The following is a 21,068-nucleotide window of genomic DNA, read 5'->3' on the forward strand; positions in this document are numbered from 1 at the left end:
ACACCAATGACTGTGCTCATTTTTGTACAAAACGTATGTGTTTCCTTAAAACTGTCCTCATTTCTTACAAAACGCATGTTTCCTTAAAACTTAACACCAATGATTGTCCTCATGTTTGTACAAAACGTATGTGTTTCCTGAAAACTTATCACAAATTACTGTCCTCATTTTTGTACAAAACGTATGTTTCCTTAAAACACCAATGATTGTCCTCATTTATGTACAAAACGCATGTTTCCTTAGAACTTAACACCAATGACTGTCCTCATGTTTGTACAAAACTACATGTTTCCTTAAAACTTAACACCAATGACTGTGCTCATTTTTGTACAAAACGTATGTTTCCTTAAAACTTATCACGAATGACTGTCCTCATTTTTGTACAAAACGCATGTTTCCTTAAAACTTAACACCAATGACTGTCCTCATTTTTGTACAAAACGTGTTACCTTAAAACTTAACACCAATGACTATCCTTATTTTTGTACAAAACGTATGTTTCCTTAAAACTTAACACCAATGACTGTCCTCATTTTTGTACAAAACGCATGTTTCCTTAAAACCAATGACTGTCCTCATTTTTTTACAAAACGTATGTTTCCTTAAAACTTAACACCAATGACTGTCCTCATTTTTTTACAAAACGTATGTTTCCTTAAAACTTAACACCAATGACTTTCCTCATATTTGTACAAAACGCATGTTTCCTTAAAACTTAACACCAATGACTCTCCTCATATTTGTACAAAACGTATGTTTCCTTAAAACCTATCACGAATTACTGTCCTCATTTTTATACAAAACATGTTTCCTTAAAACACCAATGATTGTCCTCATTTTTGTACAAAACGCATGTGTTTCCTTAAAACTTATCACCAATGACTGTCCTCATTTTATTATAAAACCCATGTGTTTCCTTAAAACTTATCATCAATGACTGTCCTCATTTTTGTACAAAACGTGCGTGTTTCCTTAAAACTTAACACCAATTACTGGCCTCATTTTTGTACTAAACGTATGTGTTTCTTAAAACTTAACACCAATGACTGTCCTCATTTTTGAATACAATGAATACAAGAGCACCAATGGCGCTGTGGCTCTGTGCTTTATGGTGACAGTGAAAGTCAAATGTGCAACAGGTGAAATCATTTGAGTATATGTGACATATTACATTCAATGGGTACATCTGGTCGGTTGGTAGCTATCTCATGTGCAGAGCATACAATGATACATCAATCAATTTTGGGAATTACTATTTAGCCACATGGATCGAAACGGGTGGAATTGGATGGAAAAGGGTCCAAATGGGTCTAAACTAATCAAAATGTATCAAAATAGGCCTATATGTCAAGAATAGTGTTAGTCTGAATAAGGATTTGGCTCTAATTGGTGACTACCCACCAAGTTTCAGACTAAATACAACAGTCAGAGATGTCACAAGCTGACCCAAAAAATTCCTGAACTTGCTAAGCATAGCGAGCGGAACTCTTGCCCAGCACGGCCAGCGGGTCCCCTTAAGGATCCCCAGTGGGGTCCAGATGGTTTTTGCACATTTAGCACCACAGGAAAGGCCATTTCAGAGGGTAACAAGGCGGTTCTCGAACCACGAGTCTCGCCTGCTTTTGTGACCGCCTGCTTTTATGATAACTTTTGGTAGAGAGGTAAATGAATTTGGCGGTTATCGGCTGGGCACGATTATCTGGCTGATGGTAACTGTACCCACCAAGTTTCATGCCCAAGCAACAGTTTTTACTAATATGACCTCAGATGACCCCTGGTGGCCCTGAAATGACCTTCTAAAAATTTGGCTCTAAATGTTGACTGTACCCCCGTGCTAAGTTTCATGCCCATATGACAGTTTTTACTAATTTGACCTCAGATGACCCCTGGTGGCCTCAAAAATGACCTTCCAAAAATTTGGCTTTAAATGTTTACTGTACCCAAGTTTCATGCCCATACGACAGTTTTTACTAATTTGACCTCAGATGACCCCTGGTGACTCCGAAATGACCTTCCAAATATTTGGTTTTAAATGTTGACTGTACCCACCAAGTTTCATGCATATACAACAGTTTTTACTAATTTGACCTCAGATGACCCCTGGTGACCCTGAAATGACCTTCCAAAATTTGGCTTTAAATGTTGACTATACCCACCAAGTTTCATGCCCATCCGACAGTTTTTACTAATTTGACCTCAGATGACCCCTGGTAACCTCAAAATGACCTTCCAAAAATTTGGCTTTAAATGTTGACTGTACCCACCAAGTTTCATGCCCATCCGACAGTTTTACTAATTTGACCTCAGATGACCCCTGAAATGACCTTCCAAAAATTTGGCTTGAAATGTTGACTGTACCCACCAAGTTTCATGCCCATACGACCGTTTTTACTAATTTGACCTCAGATGACCCCTGGTGACCCCAAAATGACCTTCCAAAAATTTGGCTTTAAATGGCCAGGGTTCAGGGGCCCACCTTACAAATTTGCAATCAAATTTGGCAATACCAAAGAACTATTTCATCAAAGTAATAAATCAAAACAGAAAGATGCTTCCTTTACGAGTTATCACTCATTGAAAGTGCTACTTTACTATACTTTACATGGAAAGCGACTATCTTAAAGTCGTCATATTTCCTTAATTACATGACCGATCAAGCTGTTATTTGGATATGTGATGCACAGTTGAAAATTAATTATTAAAAGATTTGGTGACCTCAGTTGACCCTTGACATTTTATGTGACCTTTGACCTCACGAAATTGGATAAAGTATGTTGCGCTGAAAATCTAATCAGGTCGAGAACCTCTGGCCACGCAACTCCCCACCAAGTTACGTCACTGTACCCCATACGGATCTCCAGATAAGCTGTTCACAAGGGTTTTTTTGCTTGATACGCATCAAATACGCATAAATTATGCAAATTAGGTACTTAATTAGCATATTTTGCGCTGATAATCTAATCAGGTCGAGAACATCTGGCCACGCTACTCCCCACCAAGTTACGTCACTGTACCCCATACGGATCTCCAGATAATCTGTTCACAAGGTATTTTGCTTTACGCATAAATTATGCAAATTAGGTACTTAATTACCATATTTTACGCTGACTGAACCTACCAAGTTTCATGCCCATATGAGTTTTTACTAATTTGACCTCAGATGACCCCGAAATGACTCCAATGTCAACTGTATCCAGCCTATAATAATAATAATAATAATAATTCAAGGAAATCCCGCCTATTTTTCAGGCGCACCACTGCAACGGCAGTGTATTTCGACAATTACGCGTCACTGCAACGGCAGTGTAATTTTCGAATTTCGATTTTTACATGTATAATCTATATCACCATTTCACAAACACAACTAATCTATTACTATCACTGTACAGACAACTACTATACTGCCCTGGAACCTAGGGGAAGGGGGTACAGATACCAGAACCGGGGGTGATCCCCTACTCTTTCCGAATAGCTCTGACACTTTTACGTGCACAGGGATGATCGAGAGCCCTCCTGTACACGGGACCAACGGCTTTACGTGACTTCCGAACCACGGACGAAGCACATATACACTACCTATATCTGCACGTGATAAGCAGTGTATGGGGGCGAGAAGAAATTCTTCAATTAAATTCTGAGATTAAATTTCTGAACTGAATTGAAGGATTCCTGACCATATAGGAACTTTTTGGGAGGGAAGAGAATTTTCACCTAAGGCAAGCCCAAGGCTCGAACCCTCGTCGATCGTATCTCCCGGCCGGCAGCGCAATGCCTTAACCACTCGGCCATCTCGCACTCGGCCATCTCGCCCCCTATAGTAAAAGATGAAACTTTGCAACTTGCAATCAATGATTTCTGAAACCACTAATTTCAGTCACATTTGATTTCAATTATTATTATTATTATGTACATTATTATGTTCATTATCCAACATTATTTTGACCTTTTCTATTACTGCCCCCCCCCCCCCCCCATGACCTTGTGAATTATTCATTCATAACTGTGACGACCTTGAGACCATCCAATCAGAACAGATCAGAATCGATCAATACGCCATAGGTCATGACCTCCTGATTGTAATTTGTAAACAAGCAAGCTGCATATCATGCAGACTGCAGTCCAAAATCATGGCGAGATCGGCGACCATCGACGTAACATCGATCAAATAAACCTTGGTCTTGAATTTCTTAAGAAGGCCTAAAAACCATGTTGTTTTTCAAGAGAAAACATATCAATCTTTGATATTCTGAAGTATAAAATTGTTGTGCAAAGTGGAACATCATTTATTTAGACTGTTTTTGCTATGGAAAAATACGGAAATTGTTCAATATTGCGAAGTGGGGTAAAGTAAAATCTCTCATTGAAAATATAATTTTCCCTCAGAATCATGTCCACAATATGATTAAATTGACTTTTTAAAACTATATTCTAACAAAACTACAATGAGTGTGATGAAATACGAACATTTTTCATGACTTTCGGTCCGTGTTTTGCACAAAAATTGAGGTCACAAAAATATGTGCACTTGCGCAAGGAAAAATAGTCCACTAGGAAATTCATTTACCCGATTCATTAGTTCAGATTTATTCAAGATTCAGACATGTTCTTGACCATTTTTTGACATTCCTTAACTATTTCTTTATTTAAATTGTAAAGAAATAGTTTAAAAAAGTTATGAAATAGTAAATAACTTCTGAATCTGAACTGAATCTTAAGAAATTACCCTCCGTTGGTTTCCGTCACTTTTACGCAACTTAAATTATACAGACCAAAATAATCTCTAGCACACACGGGGTACCACAAAACAACTCGTTCATCGTGCCTTTTTTACCAAAAAATCATATTTTATCAACAGTATTTGAAATCTACCTGGAGTGCAATCGATTAAATAATAAATAAGCAAAATTTAGAAACAAATTTCAAGACCAAATATCAAACAGACAAACATCCTTAGCATAAAAACCAACACCCGAATTGGCTTTCTAATTGTTGCGATCAGTTAGGCCCTTTTAGCTTCGCTCAGAGCCAAAAACGTGCTTTCTTTTTGTATTCTTAATAATACAATAACTTTTTGCAAACAAAAGCAATGAATGTGATGGATAACAGATGATATGCTAATAACTGGACAGTTACATACAACGACTTACGTTAGCTGACGTAACTAATCTCACTTCCTTGTTTTATTAATCCGTTAGAAAGACCATCTATCCAACGGCACCTCTTGCATCTTGATGTCATAATTTCCCTCCGTCTCTTACTTAGTACCTATTTACCTACAGGCTCTGCTTTTCTGGACTTCTGTCTGCTCCTCTTTCTTGATTCGTTGTTTTAATAATACCCGCACACACGATAAACTAATCAAGAGTAGTTTGTTTTCTAAACATAGCCTGCTTTTGTTCAGCTAATTTGGTCTATTGAATTGAACCACACCGTCAAAATATCGCTATCAATGCGTCAAAATTCAATTATTCCCCATTGTTATTCCCACCACAATTGTTTTGTAATGCTGTATCGGAACTGATATTACGTGATCATGCTGGTGTAATTTCTGTTTTATATTATTCAAGTACGTTGTTTCTTCTTGTTTGTTTTTAGCTGTCCCTGTGATAATTTATAAAGTAATTTTAAGTGATTGTAAAGATTCGTATATGCCATTATTGATATCAAACAAGTATTAACTTGATATGATCAAGAACTGACATCACAAACGAAAAATAGGGAAAAAGAAATGGGGAAATATTTAAGCGTGTTAATACAGGAAATGGTAAATTGGCAATATTCTACAGTATCAACAACAGGAAGTCGGTTCATCATCTTCATTGCATCACCATCGTCATCACCAGCAGCACAATCAGAACCAACAACACTAAAATCATTATTGTCATCATATTATAATGAACCATCTCCATCATTGCTATTTTCACCACCAGCACCACCAACCATCATTTTATCCATTATCCATGCAACATCCTCTATCCACCACCTCTTTATAATCACCACCATCGTGACAATCATATCATTATCACTTTCATCATTAACGTTAATCATCTTCAATAATATCACCATGCACCATCTAATCACCATTTTATTTAACATAACATAGTAATCCTCATTATCTGATATGATATCTACCATCATCATCTTCAGCTCCTTCAATACCTTACCGTTCAAATAGACTGTTGATATATTGAGATTATAACTTGCCAATACAGCTTACGCCGTGTGACATATTCCTTAAATTCCTTTGAAATTAGGTCTTGGCAGAGATACTTCAAAAGAATAGCAATTGAGACGCAAGCCGTAAGCCGTATTGGCAAATTGGAATCTCAAAATTACCTCCATTGCTACCTCTCTGTAACACAGTTGCTAAGAAGAGATCAAATTCCCCGCCACTTTGAACCAGCCGATCAAGTACAGTGTCATCAGTGTTCTGCAGCAAGGTCTGTAGATCATTAGCCACATCTGGAGATGCCGCCATTATGATAAAGGCTCGCTTCTCTTATGTCTTACCACACAAAGCATATGCACAGAATAGCAGGAAAGATATTGGTACGTATTCCACGTGATGGGTTGGTTCTGGTGTTTTCACAGAACTGAAAACCAAAAGAAAGAAAGAAATCACATTAAATATCACTAGCGCCTTAGTAAACACTCTTCATTTACATACTAGTAAGTGAATTATTCTACAGGTTAGAAAACTTGTATGTATACTAAACTTGGCCTTAAGTACTAAATGTGTACAGAAATCCCGCCCAAATGACGTGCTAGGATAAATCAGTGCTCTTGGGGACACGATGATGAAGATACGGACAGACGCAAATACAGTGGAAACATCCTTTTCATACAATTTGCAGTGTATCCTCCAGAAATAAATAAAATGACGATCTATACTATTATACACCAAATCTAAGTGTACGGTTGCGTAAAGATTAAAAACTTGCTTTTTTTGGCTAACAATCGTATAAAGTTACTGTGACCAGATACAAAGACGTCTTTTACTCCATGTTTGCATTTCATTTATATACGAAGTTAAAAAAAACCGATGTCCACAACAGCAGTTCACAATTGGACCACCCTATTCCCAAAAGCAAATCTACACTTTCACATTCACATCTTGTTGCACAATAAATACTCAATCCAGAGTGAATCTTTTTCTTCTTCTTTTTTTTTCCTAATTAATGTAAATCCTGTTAAGAGCCCGCCACTTTGTATTATCGTTTTTGGCAGATGCTCAAACTGAAGTAAGCAAAAATTATGATAAGTGTTCATTCATTATAATAATGCATCACTTACACATCTATTGACGATAGAGTATTATTTACCTCTTTGTCTTGTCAATCCAAAATAAATAAAGCAAGTCACTATAAAACAATGACCTAAGTCTAACCAACATTCTATTATTCAACTATCTTCCTCCGATTTTCCACGAAACCGTCAGGTCTCATGTCGTTTGAATCCCATCACTGGCACAGACTATGAATAGATGAGCAACCATGAGATAAGGAACATTAATTTTCATCTATCAAAAACCATTTGTCAGTTATAATGCTATATGCCGTGGCGGCCTATTTAGGGTAAGAAATTCAATCCTTTCAGCTAAACAGAAGTGTGTCTCTTTAGCCCACAGATGAACAACTCATTCCTCTGTCTCTAACATTTAGGTTATTCAACTTACGCTTGACATAACTGAACTTGTATTCAAATGCGCAACATTTCAAAACATTCGGCGGATGTTCACAGTTATATAGAAAATGATAAGGATATTATATATAAATGTTGTTTTTATTCCCACTCCATTTTATTTGATCATAATGCTAAAGCTACGTACCAATTTGGGCAAACAACCTTTCAAATTGTACATTTAAAATTTGTCAATTCAGCTACTGACAGACCGTGCTGTGCGCCAGCCATTGTTTTTTTATATTATTTTTCTGACTCCTAAATCCAGACAAACAATTTGGTCCAACTTTCATTCAAACCAGAGAAGATGAGAATCTTCTCTGTTCAAACTGACCCTCGACCCTTTTGGCATATAACTCCCCACATCATACGGATAATTTGATTTGCTTTTTAGTAAAATCGCAGCATATTTAATTTTTGACTCATGTATAACAATATGTAACTACTTACCTAACAATTGTTGGTTATAAGGTATATATCATAAACATTAGGCAAAATGGTATTTTGAATGATCCAGGGAGTTTTAACCATAAGAAAATGACGAATTCCTCCACACCTTTTAACACATAGATTAATATTTATTTGGTGGCGTGCACCCTACAATGCCGAATTTGCAAGATGTTGCCATCTAGCCCCAGTAACAAGCAACTTCATTTAACGTTGTCACAAGTTGTAACAATAGTTGTGACATTGTGGTTGGATAATCCAGGACTATGATGTGAGTACTCTCACATCCCTAGTAATATATTACTAAAATACACGTTTTTCAAGAACTATGCACCTTTAATTTTCTCGGGTATATAGGCCTGTAGTACATCGTCTTATCTCTCACTTTCGAACAAGGATTTCCTGTTTCAGTTATTAAAATGAATGAAATGATACATATGAAGAAACGTTGGCTCCTTTTCCAATGCCTGATACCAAAAAGGAACCCAGTTTCAAATAAAATGAATCAAGGGTGACATTATTTTGAAATAGCGCCCAATATTCATAGAATTTTAAGGCGTTGGTATCCGTTTGGAAAATAATCAAAATGTATAGGTTTTCATGTTTTCTTATTTCACTCTTTTCCATAAAGCTCGAGCCAACTTTCATGATGTAAACTTTCACACATGAACTCCTGATATACCTGTCTAATTTGGCAGTTACGGCACGCCCTTAGTTTTATGTACACCAATATGAAGACGTTTTACCAGAAAGATAGGAACCATCTCTTGGTCTCATAGCTATAACTATATAGACTGGAACTTTACCATGTTTCTGCAACGATTTCAAACTTCCTTCCTTGAACATGTTGTCAATGTCATGTTGAAACAGCGATACCCTTTAGCTTTAAAGGGGTGTGACCCGATCAACAGCCTCATCCCCCATGTTTCACCACCAAAATTGAGCGCTTGGTATTATCTGAGACGAATATACTCTGAGACGAATATACCTAGTATATTCGTCTCAGGTATTATAAAACTCATATTTTATCACTACCCATTACACCCGAGATGTGTCGCGTAAATGTGAACAAAAACGTGGTGAATTGTGGTTAGCACAACCGAAAGTATGTCCTATCATGCCTATAGGACATTACACATTTATGCTTCTCATATCAAAACCCGTGATCAAAACCATTGTAGCTGTACAACTCAAAATTGGGAAACATTGTTACAATAAGGGAACCTCAATTGTAATATAGAAAACAGAACAGGAAAACATCGCACCACACCTCCTAGACTAGTACTACTACTACTAGTACTCTACTACTATCGCAACAAACTATATTGATACGGCCACTTTAACAACCAATGAAAACCAGTTAATGTAATTAACCATTACTCCACGCCTGCAACAGTGTATTTTAATTATTCCAGTATCTAATGCTTTAAGGAAATACACTGGGGTTAAAGTATGTCAATGCCACCTAGTGCCTTTCACAAAATGTTATACTAGAGAATGACTACAAGAACACTATGTTTTGTGTATCTGTACGAAAGATGTTTCATTATGGACGACTAACAAGATTAGTTGTGTGGGTGGGCGGTATGTATCTAAAACGACAGTTAAATATTGCCAAGATTGCAAATGATGAAACAAGTCTAAGTAATTGCCAATGTAAATGATGTGTTTCTGCATGACCTCACGATCTTGGTAAATATAATGAATGCTATTATATTGAATACTACCGCGTTTTTTGATGTAATAATACACTAAGTAATTTCTAAATGTCAAATGCCACATATACATCACATACGGGTTGTAACAAGAAAATATATACAATTACAAAATAATATGAGGCGAATATATCACTTGATTGTATAGTCAAGGCAATTTCTAAAGCTTTATTATAAGCTTTATTTCAATAAAATTGGTGATCTACAAGCGAAGATATGGCCAATTGTGTAAAGTAGTCCTAAAACAGCTTGGGTCACTTTATCTTTGTGTAATGTGACTGAATTGAGTGATTTAGTTAACTGAGCATAGCGTTTGACTTGAGCCTGAATTAGTAAAATTAACCAATTTAAGTTTTTCTGTTAGCCAAGATGTTCATGTTCTACTGCATATAACATGACACGAAATTGCAATTGTATAATTTGTATTTTCTGTATAACACCTGGGTATGACATATAAGAACGTAAGTGCAATAATAAAAAAGAGCAGTCAATACGCCTAGCCTGTTGTATAACATATATATATTATAGATAACAAAAACATTCAAATATAATTACTTAACTTCACATACAGTGGAGGGAATCCCAATCCGTAAGGGATGACAATGACAGCCTGACGAGATCGAGATTGCTAAACTTCAACATTAGACGCCTTCAGCTCTGAATGGCTTCCACTTTTAACTGGAGATCAATACCAAATGCTCCATGGACCATTTGGTACACGATCCAGAATAACCAGAATACCTACAATCAAGTTCAAGTTCACATTTTTGTGAGTTTTAAAACGTACTTGGTGCCCTGCAAATTACATCCATCGGAAACTTCAGATTATTATGTTTCTCAAACAATTCAATGCTTGCTACTTCATTCTTATTCAAACAAAGTAGCGCATGAGAAATTGTGATTAGTCGGCAACGGACACACATTGATATCATTTGCCAAGTTCAATTTACTATAATCAATGCACAACCGTTTTAGTGACTTGGGCCACTTGGTATACGATCATACCTGCAATCAAATAAATCAAGTTCAAGGTCACATTTTCTGTGAGTTTTATTTGGAAAACGTACTTGGTGCTCCTGCAAATAATATCCATTGGAAACTTTAGATTAATATGTTTTTCAAACAATTATTTCAATTCTTGTTCATACAAAGCAGCGCATGAGAAATTATGATTGTCGGTATCAGACACACATTGATAGCATTAACCATGTTCAATTTACTACAATCAATGCATAACCGTTTAGTGAATTGAACTGCTATCCGTGAACATCGCCATTTACTCAAATTCTAGGAATCTAACCTGTGTGGAAGTTCTTTGGTGATTTCACCGCAAGTGTACCCGGATGGCCTGAACTACCTATTGAGGTATAATAGGCATTTTCTGGAACTTACGAAATGCTTTGAGCATGTTTTAAACAGATGAATTGAGTAGGTTTTAAAGAACACTGATAAATGTCTTTTGTTTGAAGCTAATTTGACACTTAGTTTTTATAATACATCAATTTTTCTTTATACGATATATATGAATGTGCCGAGTTCTTTCATCTACTGAAGATAAACGTAGTGACAAACATGCATGTGCTGAGTTCTTTCGTCTACTGAAGATAAACGTGATAAACATGCATGCCCTGAGTTCTTTCGTCTACTGAAGATAAACGTACTGCAGTGATAAACTACCTATCAATTCATAACAGGCAAGATCATGTGCTGTAGCCATTGTGTATAACTTTATTTTTTAATTTCCCATCAAACATTTATGATAAACATACGTCTATTCTGGATCTTTTTGCATTCTTGTTGACATTTATTTTGCACGTTTGTTTTTGGCTAATTCTGGATCTGTGTACCAAACAAATACACGATGAAGCTGTTATCACCCCATTAAACTAAACTGGCATCAGGTACACATCGATAGCAGTTACCACGTTCAATTCACTATAATCAATGCACAGCCGTTTTATAAAATAGGTTCACTATCATTCCAGAAATCTAGCCTGTGTGGTAGTTCTTGAGTAAACCCCAACTAGTACCAATAGCTAAAAATATTGATTGTGACAAAAATATTCATTGCACCAATCTTTATCTAAATAAATATATTCATTGAATATCAAAATAATAATAATAATAATTCAATATATCTGATTGCACAAAATATAGCACGATATATCACAAGATATATCAAATTACTTTGAAATATAATAATACTTTCCATTGAGCTTTAATATGTCATCTTCAAGACAGTTCAATAAGTAATCGTTGCATCCACGGGGGAAATAACAACATTGGATGCTGGATTGGACGAATAATATCACTAGTTTCATTTATTTAATTTATCCCTACACCAAGTATACCGTATAGATGAGTTTTCAAGGCTTTACTGCCTCTGGTCAGCAAACCCAATTATGGACAATAATGGAAGGTTCAGATCAACTTTCCTACTTTGACCTATTTGGTTTCTATACGATGGATGTGTTCCAACCTAGTCTTCTTAAATTCCTACAAACCAAAAATAAATAATTTCCATCAAATTGGATGGACAAAGAACTGTAATTTGTTACGGTAACATTATTTAGATTAATAAAGATTTTTGTCATTAACCATTTAGAATTAGATGATTCATTTGGCACATTTCTTACTTTTAAAGCCATATTATTGTAACATTTCCATAAAAAATAGATTAGTATTTCTTTTCTATCAAATGTTAGCTTTTATTGTCAGATATGTCCCCTTATAATTTAGAGCCCAACTGATGCGAAGCAAAGAAATTTGTGTCACTCTGTTGGTCGTGCTATGGTATGGTCCTTAGATGTGTGTATGACCTTCTCGCACGCCATGTACGTACTGTGTTATGAACATCGCATACGCATTTGACTAATATTTCCATCGTAATAAACTGTTCAGACCATAGACCCTATATTCAGAGGGTTTATTCAAAATCTCGGTATGTTAATTTACTTAAGTACATTACACAGTAAAAACACATTAAAAAACAGAATTTTGACAAATATTGAGGGTGTCCTCCTCAGCAAATGTTACAAGATGGCTCTAAATCGTGCCAAGAATTAAAAGATCGTCTTGACAAAACTACAAGGACAAGATGAATATAACTGAAGAACTACTATATAAACTTTCAAAGGATGTTCACATGGATTTTGTTTTTAATGTATGTTTTAATGCGAGACATCATCTGTAAATAAACTCATGTGCTACAAAAAAATCCTACTGCAATAATTGTTAATACAAATTTTATTTGCCAAACTAACATCATATAAACCTTCACCCCATTCACGTCTACCGAAGATATGCGTATGCGTATTGATAAATTACCTATACTTCATAACAGGCAAGATGCAATATCCACTGCACAACTTTCAATCATTTCCCTTCAAAACATTAGGATACACATGTGTAATGCATTGCTTTTAGAACATTTTTGCATGCATTGACAACAAACACTTGCTTCCATATTTGCTTTAGTGGGTGTTTGGTTTATTCTTCTTCCGTGTTCACATAGAACATAGGTATTTGAGGTATAGAACTGGCACGGACATACATGTACCATAAAGTTACCATGTTTAATTCACTATAATCAATGCGCAACCGTTCAGTGAACATACATTCCCTAACCACCCCATTGAACTGTCATCAGACACATATTAATAGAAGTTTCCATGTCTAATTCACCATAATCAATGCGCAACCGTTCAGTGCACATACATTCCCTACCACCCAATTGAACTGGCATGTGACACATATTAATAATAGAAGTTTCCATGTTTAATTCACTATAATCAACGGTTCAGTGAAATATGTTCACATCATTCCAAAATCTTAACCTGTGTGGTAGGTCTGATTTAAGCGAAGTTTTCTCCTGCAATACACAGCACTACTCATACCAATCATTTCACTTGCTACAGAATCAAGTAGCATATTATTTTAGGCGATTTAAAGGTGGGTAACCTGATTGACAATCTCATCCCCCACTTTACCTCATCAAAATGCTGATTTTGGTATCAGATAAAAGCTCATATTTTTCTCATAAACATATTGAAATTTAGCGTTCCAAATCGGTATATTTCCGAAGAAATCATCAAAAAACTGCCGAATTAGTCTCAAATATGGTATACCACATTTGAGACTAATTAGGCAGTTTTTTGATGATATCGTCGGAAATACACCGAGTTGGAACTTCTAATTTCAATATGTTTATGAGAAAAATAGGGTATTTCACTTGAAATCAATGTATTACATGATCATGATGATTATCATTAATAAAAACACTGTAGACTACCAATATCACGCTGTATAAATGTCGGTAATTCCATTAGGAATTAGTCACATTTACAAAAAACATTTACATGTTCTTTTTGCATTCATGAGTGCTTGAAAGGGATGACATTTAAAGAATTTGATTTTCCAAATATATCAGGTCACCTTCCTTTAACACATATAATTTTACCTCAATCTCGTAACTTGTCAAAACAAGCTCTAGTCTAATCTTCATATGGTCCTGTAAATACCATAAGAAACCAAAATATCTCAAATTACTTTGAAATATAATACTACAGTAATATACTTTCCCTTGATCTTTAAAATGTCATCTTCAGCACAGTACAATACGAAGTAATCATTGCATCCACTGGGGAAATTACAGTATTGGACACCGGATTGGACGTATAATATCATACTTTCATTCATTTAATTTCTCCCTATACCATAGATGATTTTTTTTAAAGGCTTTATACTGCCTCCGGTCAGCAAACCCATTATGGACAATAATGAAAGGTCCAGATCTACTTTCTATCTTCGACCTTTTTGGTTTCTATACATGTATGATGAATACGTCCCAACTTTAAGTCTGTGAGCTGTTCTAAAAACAAATATAACAAATAAATGCAAAAACAAAAGTAGTAATTTTCATCGAATTAGACAATAAACCCTTAGATCAATAAATATTTTGGTCAGTAACCATTTAGTTGATTTTCATTTGGTACTTTTACAGCAGCGAACCTTCATTACTACCACATTGTTTCCCCCTCCTTTAGACTTTAACGTATGATAAACCCTAATCCGTACCCTAAACCTAACCATAACCCTGACTCTAATCATAGTTCTGGCCCTAACTTAACCCTAATGCTATCCGCTAATCTAAAATATAAACCCTACCGTTATCCATTTTGTACTAATGACCCTTTGGACTAAAGGGCTGCTCCCAGAATTTTACCAAAACAAATACTAACACATGCAGGAGCTGAAAACCTGAAGTAATCGGAAATACATGTTTGTTAATTGTGGTTCATGTCAATGTTTTTTTCCGATTGTGAATCACATCTTCTGAAGCCGGATGAGATTAATGCAAATTATACAAATTTCTATTAGTTTAATGCTATAAATCCATGTGCTAATTTCTTCCGAAGATGTGTCATGCTGTTGAACTTGATTTATAAAAACAATATCCTCCTGCAATTGATAAAAATAGATTTTATTTGCCCTGTTCCTGTCTACTGAAGATATGCATAGTGATAAACTACCTAACATTTCACAACAGGCAGAATGCTATCCATTGTGCAACGTTACAAATTTTTTTTTCAAAACAACATGACAAGCATGTGCAATTGTGCATCAACTTTGGAACCCTTTTGCAGCATTTTTCAGCGAGGAACAAATATTTATCCTAATTTTGTCCTAAACCTGGCAGTCTCTTGGGTGTGTCATGGCTGCTGAAATGAATTAGTTCACGACACTGGCGCACAACATACTTCTCCATCATCGCATTCCTACTACCTTATTATGTGCCCCGTGGCAAAAGTATATTTACGTACACACAGAGATGGATAGTCACACAGCTGACACAAAAACAAACAAACTTGAAGAGGACAGTCAAAGGCGTCAGTTGACAGCGGTTCGTTGATGGCAGGATACATCTCTTCCTATCTAATAAACTAATTAGGTGTATCAGGTATAAGTAGCACCCTTTGCTAGTTTTTTTAATGAATTCTAAATTAAAACTTTTTTCCATTAGTTTAATCAGGGATATCCCTGGTTTAATTGATGTCCATACTGTGCTAGAGGAAATACATAAATTTCTAATAAGGCGCTTCTTACAGAGCGATCAGAGCGCACACGAAATCATTTCCCTGTAGTGATGTCAAACCTGTTTCTTATGCAAAAATCTAAATAAATATAGTAAAGGACTGTTTGTGGTATAAACAAAACAAAATGCATGCAACCTATACTTATGGCCCTCTTACTAGCACTTTCACTCTATTTATGATTACCTTAACCCAGCTCTTAAACAGCTCACCCAATTCAAAGAAATATACAACCTCACACGTTACCCCACAGACACAAAAATATTTTTAAAACGTTATAGGTCAAAACGTTTTTTAACCCTAACAAGGAACATGCTTTTTTGCTATCGGAAGGAGAGAAGGAACAAAAAGGAGAGAAGATGAAGAAAGATTTCACTTGGCACCCCTGGGATTGACTCTGGGACCCCTCGGGTGCCACGTACACGATCCCTGGCCTCATGCCACGTGGGAGTAGCTTGCCCGGCCAGCGACTTGGTGGGCATATATGACTTTTTTGGTAAAATATTTTGTCAACACTTAAATAACATTATGTTACTTGTTGAATGTTACACAATTAGTTTTCAAAATGGTTTTGAATGTAAATACATGTAAAACGTTTTTATAACATGACATTTAAACGTTTTCTGTAATGTGTTATATTTGCTAAGTTCTTGAAACAAAAATCTCAAGATGACCAATCTTTCATCCACAACCATAAACAATGCATGTTAAGGGCACCATACATGTATAAGCCACACTAGACCTGACTGGCAGTGAATGGTCAAATTTCACTACTTACCACATTATTTTCACACATTTGGTTTCGCACTCACACACTGATACAAAATGCACAAACCAGGTACAGGGTGTCCCAAAAAAAAGAGGCCCCTCATTGCGCCCTCATTTTCTCCTATTTCTGAAAAGTTGATCAAATGTATTTTGGTATGTAAAGAAACCTGAAATCGTTGGCTTTAATAAACCGAAACAATTATTTCAATCGGCTCATAACTTTTGAAGATATGTCCTTTTAAAGAAATGTATCCGATTTTCACTCTGTCCACGGATGAGGTTTGGCTACTTCAAAGATTGAAAAGTGCATATATATAAAACATTCCTCGATGATAACTTTATAAAATAACAAGTTTATTTTAGGGAATGGGCTTTAGCGGTGGGCTTATGGGTTATGGATTTTGTTAAGTGTCATTAATTTGGGTGAAATTGATGTGGCATGGGACTTCTTTTGCTGTACTTGCAATTACTTATGTTTTTCTCGGTTATTTTATCCCTTTTTGTTTTATTATGTTCCTTACTTTCTTACTTTATTGTTTCTTGCTTTCTTTTTATTGACAACATAAGTCATTTCTCTTTTTGGAATAAAAGGTAGCCCTGAAAAGGGCTCTTTAGTTTGACATTGGTTCTTTTGAAGTGAGTTTACTGTGCTGCTCTGCCGGCTCTACCTGGTTGCCTCCTTGACGAATATACAGGTTTTATCCTAGTACTCATTGCATCAAATGCGTTGCGTACCACCCTTGTGCGCCGGATACTTGCGAATGCAACTGTAATACGGGGTTGCGAAGATGTTTTAAGCTAGCTGGTGATCCTCGCTTATAGTGAATGCTTTCCCAAGCCTAATGCTATTATCTATCCATGACATTAACCGTGTGTTTCGTTTACATCATTGATGTGGCCCAACCTCATCCGTGGACAGAGTGAAAAACGGGTACATTTCTTAAAGAGGGCATATCTTCAAAAGTTGTGAGCCGATTGAAATTATTGTTTTAGTTTATTAAAGCTAACGATTTAAGGTTTCTTTACATACCAAAATACATTTGATCAACGTTTCAGAAATAGGAGAAAAAGAGGGCGCAATGAGGGGCCTCTTTTTATTGGGACACCCTGTATGTAGCCTATTTTTAGTAAATACATTGCCATGTAGCTGGAGCAGATGTAACTTTGTATTGGAAAAGACAGTAATTACTGTTACCAAGATGTTACTTTATGGTACTTGGAATACTGACAACGTACGTAATACAATTACGAAGATGAGGTATGTGTCATTTTTCTGTAACTTTGAGGTATACAGTGACACATTTATCTTTGATAGTCAATGGGCACTCTGACCAAATTCATGGTGAATTGTCACCAACTTGTTTGATCAATGATCATGGAGGCATGATGCGGTCACGTGGCACATGACTATTTCAAAGCTTGAGAGCCAATTTAATTACCTATGCAAAGACAAATCACCACATGTCTGTTTGTCTAATTTCATCATATCCATGCACGTTTACAGTTGAATGACATTAAACACACCAAGCCCACTCTGTATATAATCTCAAACAAAACTGCTTGTAGACTGTATTATTGCACATTTCCCGATAAAACATGACAGATTACAGGCCTTGAATTTTAACTTTTTTGGGCCACCCATTTTCAAAGCCACTGGGCAAAGACAATATATATACTAAAGAAGGGCACCAAGGCCAACGAGTGATGAAGAATGCCTTGACGTTGACAAAGATCTAGGGCACCAAAACCAAAAAGGGCAGGCAATAGTCTTGGTGGCCTCCCTGATATCCGAACCCTGTAGAAGCAGCATGTCTGTAAAATATGCATCTTTTTGGCTCAAGAGGCAAAATGGTTTCCCATCTTCTATGCCATATCCTTGAGACAAGTAAAAAAGGATATGTACATGTGTTTCATGACGATGTATTTGGACCAAGTTTGTTGACACCTATATCAAATCAAAGAACATATCATTCATCATCATCCTACCTTATAAGGGTACAAAATAGAGGTGCCCTTATCCAATGCTTGCATGATATACTTGAAGGAATATATTATCATTGTTGATGTCATTTAGAGAATGCATGTAGAGTAGAAACTTGAGGTTGTTTCTTGAATTCGTTTTAAAACATCTTCAAATCATGAACAGTGGCGATCATTCGATTAAACTTGTTTTTGTAAACTTACTAAAACCTCCATATTGCAGATACGGGTTCAACATCCTTCCACGATAATGATTATGATGAAAATTAAGCTGATGAAGTATTACCCTGTTTATGCCGATGTTTAATCTAATATGCAGCATCCAATTTCTGGGCAAAATTTACGACTTCTACAAGTCCTCTCGAATTTCACCTGTCGTGCGATATAGTTGGAGGCAAACTTATTTCCTGGTACACATTCGAGGAGATAATTCACGGAAACAAATCTCGATCGCTTATAATTTAAGACAGTTTTCCCCATTACCCTACAAATCCCACTATTTCTCCTGCTTTGCAGCATGTCATCTGATAACGTGTAATTACATCGCCTCATGTACTCTTTAAAAACGCTTTTGACAATCGACATGATTTCTTGTTTCCTGCATACAATGCGAGGGGGGATTCCCTTGTCAAGGCCTGATTAATATTAAGTTGAGTATAACAGGAGGCCGCATTATCGACTATCCTATCTGTGTGCCCCATCTTAATATGTTGGCAGTGAAGACATATTCAGTTCATTCACACTTGCATGTCAAGGGTGGTATGGGACAGGGGTACTAGTACCTCACTGAATCACCCCTGAAGTCAAACGTACAATACTGACAACTTCAAGTAGAGCGCCATTGACGTAGCTAAAAGGCGAGGAGGTCATGGGGTAATTTGATCAGCAATGTCCTCAACAGGAGACATTTCAAGAAAACAGAGATGGCTCACATTTAAAATTCCATAGTTCCCATCAATTTTCATCGTATTATCCATCATAATTCTAAACACTGCATGGGTCCAATCTCTAGTGCTATGTGTGTGCTTTATATTATAATCTGTCCATATTTTCTGAGAACTTGACAAATAAAGCTGGCATTCCACAAACCTGTAATATAGCGAGCAGCAAGCCCGTAGTGTATAATTATATTCATCAGTTCAACATAGGTTGCTATCTTCAGTAGACAGTGAAAGCAATCCATATACCTGTCACATACCGTACGCATATGTAAACATACCTTGTCACTATATGATGTGCAGTTAGGTAGAAATATTCTTGTTTTTTCTTGTCATGTATTATGCTTATAAACAAGCATTTTGTGTGATTTTAAGCTTTTAGTATCAACTTGAAGTATTTGATTGTATTCCACTTATTTTGTCATTCATTGCATGCAAATAATAAATGTCTTGGTTTAAAAGTGCGAATGAAGAAACTTAATTCTTTCAAAATATTGTCCCAACAAAAGAGAGCTGCTTGAAAAATGTTCATGATATAGAAAGGACTAAAAGGACTTGCTTGGTATATACTTACAAATTTATTTCAAAATCATCATCTTCAAAAGTAATGGTGTACTCATGTTGAATTTACAATTCCTTGTACTTTCTGTGTTCTGCAATAGTTCTTCTATGTACAGTATCAAAAATGGTTTGTTATTCTTAATCAGTGGGAGTGGTCTAGTTCGTAAACACATAATCTGATTGGACAATGTTTATTTGGGTGCCATTTTTCAGGTCGTTGACGACCCTACGTAATCACAAGTATTGATCTACCACCTGATAGATGACAGTAGTGAAAAGTAGTGTAGCCGGTATCCACTACGATTTATTTGCCAAGTAATTCACTAATTAAATTTGATAGAGAGTAGTAAAAACAAAAATTCCTATCGTTTTTATTTTCTAACATAAGATAATTTGAATGCTAATATTACAACAAATGCAGAAAATAGAATTTGTTTTTGTCATGTATAGTATTCTGTAAAGAATACTCCAAATTCTAAAACAACAAATATAGAAGGCTCGAAAAAGCTAAATTTGGAAGTACTTGTTGCTTGGTTTCCCCATGTTTCTTGTTGCTAACACTCTTGTAATGCTGCTTCTGGAGTGTTGAAAAACACTTCAAACACTTTCATACAGATTTAACAATTTTATTTGAGGCCGCTTAGAGCATTTTGTAGAGATAAATTGTCATCACAATGACATCGAGTAGGTTTTAAGCAATTCCCGGACTGTCAGCAATTTACAACAATCCCTTTCCTTCAGGACACTGACTCGCACTGAAATATTATTTCCATTATATACATAAACATGTATAATTTACACTGTGTATATCTATACTAGAATGATACTTGCAATTGGCATTAGCATTGATCATGATAATGTTGTTGGAAATTTAAAGCAAAACATTA

At 35.9% G+C, this 21,068-nt stretch overlaps 1 protein-coding gene across 1 annotated transcript in view; it reads right to left on the reverse strand.

The window, feature by feature from the left end:
* LOC140165810 (uncharacterized) overlaps nt 1-21,068 on the reverse strand; it is a 108,318-nt gene that overhangs the window by 41,569 nt on the left and 45,681 nt on the right. Inside the window, 1 exon segment of the mRNA XM_072189133.1 lies at nt 6,337-6,593. Coding sequence (XP_072045234.1) covers nt 6,337-6,478 — 142 coding nt within the window. The 5' untranslated portion in view covers nt 6,479-6,593.

This window comes from Amphiura filiformis, chromosome 12 (genome assembly GCF_039555335.1).
Source record: "Amphiura filiformis chromosome 12, Afil_fr2py, whole genome shotgun sequence".
NCBI lineage: Eukaryota > Metazoa > Echinodermata > Ophiuroidea > Amphilepidida > Amphiuridae > Amphiura > Amphiura filiformis.